At 38.4% G+C, this 10,914-nt stretch overlaps 1 protein-coding gene across 2 annotated transcripts in view; it reads right to left on the minus strand.

Moving 5' to 3' along the window:
- The window catches only part of LOC121923412 (synuclein alpha interacting protein), a 134,170-nt gene that overhangs the window by 21,893 nt on the left and 101,363 nt on the right, over window positions 1-10,914 (minus strand). For both annotated transcript variants that reach the window (XM_042453820.1, XM_042453819.1), the window contains exons 6-8: window positions 6,333-6,446; window positions 4,697-4,822; window positions 1,953-2,122 (exon numbers count right to left, since the gene is read on the minus strand). In XM_042453820.1, the coding sequence (XP_042309754.1) occupies window positions 1,953-2,122; window positions 4,697-4,822; window positions 6,333-6,446 (410 nt within the window). The remainder of the gene's footprint in view (window positions 1-1,952; window positions 2,123-4,696; window positions 4,823-6,332; window positions 6,447-10,914) is intronic.

The following is a 10,914-nucleotide window of genomic DNA, read 5'->3' on the forward strand; positions in this document are numbered from 1 at the left end:
TGTCCCCTCATGCAAGTGATCTCTGTCACAAGGGTGATTGGCAACAGAGGCCCTTTTTCTGCCTGTTGAACAGGAGACTACTTGCAGGAGGGGTGGAAAAATCAAGCAGCTGCTTCTCAGTCAACAGAGAAATGGACCCCTGTCGATCCCAGTGGCTGCTTTCTTGTAAGTGGAATTGGAGGGAGGACTCTGGCCAGCATCCACTGCATAACATTGTAGGATTCCACTGATTATTTTAATTATGTTTAACTATTGAAATAGTTTAAAACAAGTTAATAACATAAACTAGAAAACTACAGATAGACAATCCAGCATATTATGGGTGTAGTTTTGCAGTGTGTAGCATACATACACACACACAACACAACACAACACAACTTTTAACCATATTAGGGAAGCAATGTATTTCTTCTATTATATATTACTTCAGGCAAGTCATACCAGAGTCTGAAAAGGGTATTCTTTGCATTACAGCTCCCAGAATCCCCCAGCCAGTTTGGTCAGGTTGCTTCTTTGACAGTAACAGTTGTTTTCTTTCTCCACTACCAGAGCTGCTCTTGCTTCTCAGTTTTCTGGCTGCAGATATTTAATCTATTGGAGGCATCTAGTCAAAGAAACCCTATCACCATAAAAAGCAAAACCAGACTTGGAAAACCAGCCTATACCACTTCTTCATTGGTTTAATGGAGGAAGTGGTAGAATTCAGCACGAGAGAAAAGGAACTGTAGCCAATCCTTATCATGCACATAGTCTTGAATTCACATATTTGAATATAATTACAGATTACTGACATGGTGAGGGGAGAAGACAGAGAAGATTATGCTTCAAGAGAATAGTAGGTGGGTTATTTATAATAATTTATTCACGATGAACATATCACGAATAACCAGGTATAACAGCTTATTCAAAACAAACATAAATGTGCTACACTTATATTTTGCCTTAGGTAGTATCACGTCAGAGCAAATGAAACACTGAACTGAGGACAAATATAAACATATGTTTGATGTACAAATGGATAGGATATGAGAAAGAAAATAAGTCTTCTAATAACTAGAGCATAAAAGGGATATTTTATTGTTGAGAAGACTTTTATAAAATCCTTATAGTGTCATAGAAACATTTCTGCTCTTATGCAAATTTAAATTTACATTTAATTCCACAGATTCTGCTCTGTGAGCACTCCTAGATTACATTTTTCATTCCCACACTGACAGTTTTCAGCATGCCCAAGAGATGTCATAAGGTAAACATTAGGTAATGTTTGAAGGGGAAACATGCAACATATAGTTGATAAGTTGACTGACTTTGTATGTTTACTCCTTACTTACTGGGGTACATCTTTTATTCACACATCACTTTGATCACCCAAGGGCAGGCTAACAGCACACTTGTCACATGAAGACTGCAATCCTGTATGGCTCAGTGTTAATTAGTAAGTCCACATTCAGACCCACACTAGGCTGAGCCATATACCACTTACTTAACAGCCTCTGAAATCCTCCCCCACATGGCTATTCCCTGCTTTGTGTGAAGGATACAGTTTCACAGATGCTTCTGGCTATGCCACTTAGCCAGATGCAAGAAGATTATAGCAACAATCATTAGTGGGATCTGAGTGTTGATGTCGTCATTTCATGAATGACTATGGAGATACACTACTGCAATCCTCTCATTCCCCACAAAACAGAATGGTTGTGCAGGGAAAAGGCTGTCCAATAAGTTGAGGTGTGTGGGTGTGGGGGGCGGTGTTGGGTACTGTGGAAGGAGGGAGGGAATACCAACCCCTGCGACACCCCAAACAGAACATACATGCATAAGTCCCTTACAGGATGCCAGTTGAAGTGTGAAGCAGCCAAAAGACTCTGGATGCTTGATAAAAGAATCATAAAGGGAGAGAGAGAAATAAATCCACTGCTTTAAGAAAACTACTTTTACAAATAAAGACTTACTCTTTCAGTTGCTTGGTTAGCTTCACAACTTGGGATGCCAACGACATGCATGTCTCCACTACTACCAAGTAACGTGAACACATGGTATGTCCCTGCCGTTCAGCACTTTGGGAAGGTTTCTCGCCAGCATGATTTTGCATAGTGACATTTGCTCCATATTCCACCAGAGTCTAAGCATATATATGAAGATTAAAAGCAATTATAATCTTGAGTGGTACTGAGTTCAGCGCAGTCAAGATGAAAAGTACTTCTTCACTCTGGACAATTAGCCTATGGAATCTTTTGCAACAACAAGCAAAGGATAGTCTGGTGTGACAGCCATTTGAACTACAAATGTTTATTAAAAATCTATATAACTTAGAAGAGTATAGGCTTGTTGATTTTTTTTTTCTGAGCTTCATTATCCATGTGTGAATCTCAGTCTCATCAAGGTTTTCGTTTTATAAGTGGCAAACTCATTCTGACTCAGATTCACCTTAGAGTGTAAGACTTTCCTCTTTTTTCTCCATGAAAATGCATATGTATTTCTGTACAACTGTTTCAGAAATGGCCACATTTTTGCACACCTATTCCCATTGACTAATGTGTACACATTTGTCAAATGTATGCATTTCTCTTTGTGCATTTCTTTTAAAATGTTGACTTCACATCTGTGTTGTTCTGATAATAATATTGCAATAGATGGTTCAAAAATAGTGGCCAGAAATAGTCTTTGGGTTTGTGTTTGATTACAGGAAGGGCACATTGACATTTATACATTAAAACTCAATGCCTGCACATTTCTCAGCTATCAGTAAACTATGTGAAGCATAACAGTAAACTGGTAGCAACAGCAGTATTTAAAATGCTTGATTCAAACAAGCATTTTGTTTGACTTGGGACAAATATACCTTGAAACCCAACTTATGAGTTTTCCCAGGTAAGTTTTCCTCACAATGGTGCCCAATGCATGTTTTGGGATGTAGCTTTTAGCTACCATGGGAATGACAGGAGTCACAACCAACTTTATCCAGCAGGCACTGACTTGAGGAAGACTGTCATCAGGCCTAAAACCTTTGACAACAGAAAGTTAGATTAGATGGCCTGTTCCACCAGCAATCTTTTTATCTTTAAAACACCTGCTATATATTTTTTTAAAAAAATACATCAGTAATACCTTTGAACTACTCATGTTTAGATGCCTTGAAATATATATAGGTGGTTAAGTTTCATTTCTTCATCAAGAAAATTCTTTATCTAATGTTGTATGCATTTATTACACCATCCTAATCAAGAGTCATGTCAGCTCTTGATTTCTTGCAAGTTGAGATGGTTTTGAACCTGTGATAAGCTCAGTTATTTCATGAAACTACAGCTGCAGTCCTATGCATAACTACCTGGAAGTAAGCATTTGTGACAACCAGTGTGGTATAGTATTTTTGAGCAAATCAAGGTATGGCATGGGTGTGTGTGAGGAAAATACTTTATGGTATGATTCTATCTGTTTATAGTGAAAACATGAGGGGGCAATGGAAAAGAGTGCTTATTGAAGCCTCAAAGTGGGGGTGATAGGCAGCCAATGACCTGCATGTTGCCCAGCGCAGCATTAAGTGACAGTTATGAACATTTCCTTATCAATGAAAAAAACCCACTAGTCTTAGAAAGACATTTTCAGTTAACCAAGATAAACCTTTTATGGCATTTTTCCTCCTGTATTTTGGAAATTCTGTTGATAATTTGACAACTAAGGTGTTTGGCTGGCACCACTATAATTTACAGCTTACATAATTGTAGGATAAACAACGCGTAGGTGGTTCGGATGAAAATAAAGACCTAAAACAGTTAGGCATAACCTGGGATCACTTTCAGATGTTTCCAAACATGAAGGTAGAGAATCTTCACAACTGGCTCCCTCACCAATACTGTCAAACATCTGAAATATTAAATCAAGCATTCACCCTGCAAAGAAATGTGTGGTTTCTCTCTGCACCTATAACTCTTTAGACGTCATGACTAGAGAAACAAATTTTCTTGCTTCAGATCTGATATCATATGGGAAATACGTTCCTTTCTCACTTTAATAGGTGGCTCTTCTGTTCATTGTTTATTTTTGGGGTTTTTTTTTTTGGCATTTAAGTGATGTTTTCAAGCACTGGGAATGTTATTGTTTTGGATTTTCTTCACTAAGCAGTGTGTTGTGCTAGATGACTGCAGTTCTAACAATAAAATGCACTACTAAGAAAATACACATGCTGTGTGTCAGATATGAAAAGAGCAGTTTTACACTTTTGCCTTTCATTCACTATTTTCTGTAGATGAGTAGAGAAGACTAACTGGCAAGAAGGCCACACAAAAGTTATATTATTGAGAATTAAAATGGTCAAGAGTTCTTCTATTTGATGCAGATACTTGCACATTCCTCCATCAAGAGAATGCACTACTTATTTGGAATATTGTGAGAATTAATGGGTTTATTAAAAAAGTTAAATTATGTGTTAAACTGGGTACTATCCTCCTGCCCATGGAAGATTTTTGTTTTTTTTTATTCAGCAGTGGCTTCAATAAAAAAGGAGGGGATGATTTCTTCAAATCCATTTTTTTGTTTGCAGACCCCACACTATTGGCTATTCTCTCTATCCAGAGGATCCTCCCCGATCTTCTGGAGCCTTAGAGGTACACAATATCTTCTAAATGCTCTCCCATTTTCACATAGCAAGAGTATTTTGAATATTCCATTTGAAGTAAACAGAGTTTTATTGTTTTACCTGTATACATCCCAGATACCCGTGCTGGGCAGCTACATGGACTGCACTATTACCATCTTGATCAACTTCGTCCAGAGAAATCCCTTGTTCTTGCATAAATTGAAGAAGCCACAGAAGGATTTTCTCCTATGGAGAAAAAAAAAGTTTATTAATGCAGGATCATGGAGGCTAACCAGGGTCAGCCCTGGTTAGTAGTTGGATGGGAGACTGCCAATGAATATCATGTGCTGTAGGCTACATTTCAGAGGGTGGAACTGGCAAAACCACCTCTGAATATTCCTTGCCTAAGAAAACACTGTGAAATTCATGGGGATCTAGTGCTTTCAATATTGACCAAAAGACAAATTCCACAGCCTAAATAGTGGAAATGGCTTTATTAAGCCAACCAAAAAGACACAAAATATGGATTCTACATTTTGTGAACAATGCACGAACATATGGACTTTAGATTTTATAAACATTTTGCATGATGACAAAGATGTCAAGACGATATTTATCAGCACTGTATAATTATGAAATATGTACATGTGCAAGATAACATAAAATAGGCAGTGAGTGGACCATGGAAGTTAACACCTGTCCTGCCCTTATTTTATAATAACTATCCCTTTGAACTACAAGAAAAATCTCCATATAGTCTCATACTTTAATCCTAAACTCATTTACGTGGAGGTATGATCCCCTGATCTACTTTCAGGCAAACTTACATATGCTGTATGTTTTCTACAATGACAGAAAACATCACACTAGTGATGAATAAGTGACTGAAGAAAGGCTGTGAAAAGACACATCTGTCTGAAGCTGAGAACACGGCAACAATTTGTTGCAGGGCCCACATGATGTACAGTAAAAAGCCCCAAAACTTTCCCCCTTAACCTGTTAGACTGGAAATGTGTTTGAAGAGTTTGGTTGTTTGGCTTAAAGTGCTAGGCAATAAATAGGGCTCAGTTTTTACTGTTAACTGGATTCAGGGTCTAAAGATACACACATTCTTGAAGATATGCTTGATCCACATCTCTTCCTGATCTCACTACTTGGCAGTAATTCAGCTGGCTTATTTATGCCTTTTCCTCTGGTTCAAGGATATTCCTGAAGACAGACTTGGAACTGAGGCAAGACAGAGTTTTCTCAAGAATAAAGCATCCTGTCTAAGCAGTGCAAGGCAGCACTGAGATCAATGGGCCTATTCTTTGACTTTTTATTTTTTAAAATGATTATTATTTTCTGCCTCCCCCATCATAGGAAGTATTGACTGAAAAAACAGATACCATGTGTGCCAAGTGGTAGAGGAAATAATTGTGTGTTGAATCAATTCAAAAACACTTCTTCCTTATAAAAATATCTCCTTTGCATTCCAGCCAAGTTTGGTGTTTACATGGGTTATCTTTTGCATGAGTAACGTTTCGGTAAGTTAAAAAGTGTCTTGCAAACACATCTGTGTTAGAATTATTCAATATCTATTTCTCCATTTCCCAAAATCTGACACTATTTTGGGTAAAATGCAGCCATTTCACTATATTGTGATGTTCTGTATAGCTCTTATTGATGACTGGCTCATATTTAAATTGGATAAATATGAAAAGTAACTTGAAATGATTATGTAGCATTAAAATAACAATTCAAAATGTCACTGTACCTGTCCATAGCAACCTGCATAGTGAATAAGGCTTGGGTGATCTTTTGAGCAACTGAGTTCTGCAATAGCTTCTGTTTCACTCACCATCCACCTCACACACTCCAGCTGGCCATTCTAAGCAGAAAAACAGAGAAATGCAAACATGTCCCCAAGGTTACACTTAATTTAAAATAAACCCTTCCTCTGAATAATAAATATTGCTCATGCAAAATAAGTAAATAAATAAATAAATGTATTTCAGCCTAGGAACCAGTGTGGAATAACAGTCTGAGTGCCAGACTAGGACTCCAGGAGACCAAGGCTTGAATGCCTGCCTAGCCATGGAAACCACTGAGAAAGTCACATTCCTTCAGGCTAAGAAGGCAATGGCAAACTTCATCTGAATAAATCTTGCCAAGAAATCCCTAGGATAGTGTGGCATTAAGCTGGAGTCTGTTCAAACAACAATAATGCCTGGCTGTTTTCATACCTGCTGATTATCACAATGGTGCTGATTGCAAGCTCCTTTACAATTTAAGAGTAATTTCTGCTTTACAAACTTTATTTAGTTCTTCAAGGCCTAAATAGTAAAACAGCCTTACTTATAGCAGCACTGAATGTTTATAGCAGCACTGAATGTGCCTTCTTAATTTCATATAAATTTTTCATTAGGAATTCTTCCTATTCTACATGGACCTCCAAGTAGCCCACATACAATGTGGCAACATAAAAATAATAACTCTGAATAATATAACACACAGAGGAATTCTAGGCATGCCTTGGTGTTTGTGCTCAGGCAACTATATGAAGGACTGCAGTTTATATACAAACCTATACATACTTTGGAGCAAAACCTACTGAATTCAGTGAGGCTTTCTTCTGAGGCAACATGGATAGATTGCTTCATTAGTATCAATTCGGAACACACTGAATACAACTGAATGTTAAATCCAGTTGAACAGAGGAGAGGGGACTTACTTTTGAGTAATCACATATTGGATTGTGCTTTATGGTCTTCATAAGTAGGAAAATGCATGGATAATTTATTAGCAGGTACAGCTAGGCCAACATTTTCTGTTGCTCAATTGGGAGGAAAAGATCCCAGAAATATATTGATGCCCCGATATACTGGGATCTTAAGGACATTGATTAACTTGTAAAGTAGCTGCAATCTATTGCAATTATTTTTTTAAAAAAAATTCTGAACACTTCAATAAGATGAGGCTTATTTATAGAGGTATACTCCAAATGGGCATTCTGTACTAATGCTATCTTCCCTTTCACTGCCCACTATTATCAGTCCACAGTAAAGTTAAGATCTGCCTGGATTTGTCAAATTGCCTGGTCTAACAGCCAACACTGTTGCAATTTGCTGAGCAACAGGCATAGCTCTGTGTCTGGAAATAAAGTACCATGGAGCTATGGCTCATCAGGGGAGATTGGAACTGCTCTCATATGTTTCACAAACGCTGATTACTGTTGTACAAACAATTAAACACCATAGCTTCCTCATGTCAGTTATGCCTAAAACCTGTCTGTGATGAGGGAGATGAACATTGGTCACCAAGCTCTCCAGCTCAGCTGTATCACAAATCAGACCCTTAGATTCATCCTAAGAATTACATTTCCAGTTTATTCTGTGGGGTGTGTGGGGTTTACACATACACATCCATTTATGATCAAATAAGAACCTTTAGCTCTTCAGCTTTGCATCTGCACCCTGTATCTCTTTCTACATTACACAAGCAGTCTAAGTATTTTGCTTTATTTGGAGAATATCCCTAGAGATGTTTAATTCCACTGTTGTCTTTCCTGTGCACATTGTATTTTACAAGTGCTCAGCAGTCCTATAAAATATAATGTTTTCTTATATCACAGATTTTCCTGTTAAGTCTGAGCTTTCTTCCAGATGACTTTTTTTCCCAGTGCAATCTGCATGTTTGCTCAAAAGTAAATCATCTTGAATTCAATGCAGCCTCCTCCCAGGTCACTGAATATAAGATTGTAGCATTTCTTTCGACATATTGCCCACTGTGCTAGAAGTAAATGTTTACTTTTGTGTGATATTCCAAAGAGGGTTTGATAACCCCAAACATTTCAGCTTTACATACAGAATATTCAAGAGGTTGCATATGAAATATCCAAATTTGTAAAACTTTATACTATTTTAATGGTCTTGTATTTTTGTATTGTTTTTAATTTGTATTGTTTTAGCCACCTTGAATACCTGTATCAGCTGAAAGCTGAGAATAATAATAATAAATCAGTAGTTTTCACACATACATCTTGTATGTAACATATATTCCATAATATATTCATATTATTACAATACCAACAAATTAAGCCTGATTTTGAAATTGAGGGCTTTTAAAAGCTGGATTCAGTCATCCAGTCCAACCCCATGCCATGCAGGAAATCACAATCAAAGCTTCCCCAACAGATAGCCATCCAGCCTCTGTTTAAAGACCTCCAAGGAAGGAAACCCCACCATACTCCGGGGAAGAGTGTTCCACTGTCGAACAGCTCTTACTGTCAGAAAATTCCTCCTAATGTTGAGGTGGAATCTCTTTTCCTGAAGCTTGCATCCATTGTTCCATGTTCTAGTCTCTGGAGCAGCAGAAAACAAATTTGCTCTATCCTCAATGTGACACACTTTCAAATACTTAAAGAGGGCTATCAACTCATACCTTAACCATCTCTTCTCCAGGCTAAACATACCCATCTCCCTAAGTCTTTCCTCATAAGACATGGTTTCCAGACTCTTTACCATTTTAGTCTCCCTCCTCTGGACACGCTCCAATTTCTCAACATCTTTTTTGAACTGTGGTGCCTAGAGCTGGACACAATATTCCAGGTGGGGCCTGACCAGAGCAGAATAGAGTGACACTATTACTTTCCTTGATCTAGACACTATACTTCTATTGATGCAGCCTAGAATCACATTGGCCTTTTTAGCTACCGCATCACACTGTTGACTCATGTTCAACTTGTAGTCTACTAGGACTCCTATATCCCTTTCACATGTAGTTTCATTCAGCCAGATGTCCTCCATCCTATATCTATGCATTTCATTTTTATTTTTTTTGCCCTAAGTGAGGTACTTTACATTTCTCTGTATTGAAAGTCATTTTGTTAGCTTTCTAATCTATTAGGGTCATTTTGAATTTTGATCCTGTCCTCTGGGGTTTTAGCTATTCCTCCTAATTTGGTGTCATCAACAAATTTGATAGGCATGTCCTTTATTCTTTCATCTAAGTTATTGATAAAGATGTTGAATAGCACTGGGCCCAGGACAGAACCCTGTGGGGCCCCACTAATCAGTTCTCTCAAAAATGAAGAGAAGCCATTGCTGAGCACCCTTGGGGTTCGGCTGGTCAACCAATTACAAATCCATTTAACAGTTGCCTTGTCTAACCCACATTTTCCTAGCTTGTTTGCAAGAATGTTATGTGGAACCCTGTCAAAGACCTTACTGAAATCAAGGTATGCAACATCCACAGCATTTCCTTCATCTACTAAGCTGGTAATTTTATCAAAATAAGAGATCAGATTTGTCTGGCATGCCTTGTTTCTCTGAAACCCATGTTGACTTTTTGTGATCATGGAATTGCCATCTAGATGTTCACAGACTGTCTGTTTAATTATCTGCTCTAGAATCTTTCCTGGTACTGATGTCAGACTAACTGGCTGATAATTGTTGGGATCCTCTTTTTTCCCCTTTTTGAAGATGGGGACAACGTTTGCTCTCCTCCAGTGTGCTGGGACTTCTCCTGTTCTCCAGGAATTCTCAAAGATTATTTCAAAGATTATCTCAAAGAATTTGCTACTGGGAGGAGATGAGACCAGTTCTTGACTGAATTGGACATTTTGTACTTCATATATTTACACTGTGTATGGCTGACACTAAATATCATATATAGCTGAATCTTGATTTTGCCATGTAAATGGTTTCTTTAAAATATTTTATAAAATAAGGGGAAATACTTTTTATTTACTTATTTAAATAAGATCCCTGTCCCTCTTGGCTAGCAGCTCAGGGGGGTGCGATTGTAACTGATATGTTGCTTCGCATAATTAATTCATCCTTCAGGGAAGGGCGCTTTCCATCCAGCTTAAAATTGGCCATCGTAAAACCGCTGATAAAAAAGCCCTCCCTAGACCCCCTGATCCATAACAATTATCAGCCTATTTCACTGCTGCCTTTTTGGGGGAAGGTGATCGAGAGGGCGGTTGCCATTCAGCTTCAATCGGTCTTGGATGATACCGATTTTCTAGACCCATTTCAAACTGGTTTCCGGGCAGGCTATGGAGTTGAGACTGCCATGGTCGCCTTGGTCGATGATCTCCGTCTGGGCATGGACAGGGGTAGCGTGTCCCTGTTAGTGCTCTTAGACATCTCAGCGGCTTTCGATACCATTGACCATGGTATCCTTCTGGAAAGCCTGAGAGAGTTGGGAATCGGGGGCACTGCGCTCCAGTGGTTCCGTTCCTACCTCTCGGGTAGATTCCAGATGGTGCAGCTGGGGGACATTTGCTCCGATAAGAGGGCACTTACATCTGGTGTCCCTCAAGGAGCCATTCTGTCCCCCATGCTATTTAACAT

The sequence above is a fragment of the Sceloporus undulatus genome, chromosome 2, assembly GCF_019175285.1.
Source record: "Sceloporus undulatus isolate JIND9_A2432 ecotype Alabama chromosome 2, SceUnd_v1.1, whole genome shotgun sequence".
Classification (NCBI taxonomy): domain Eukaryota; kingdom Metazoa; phylum Chordata; class Lepidosauria; order Squamata; family Phrynosomatidae; genus Sceloporus; species Sceloporus undulatus.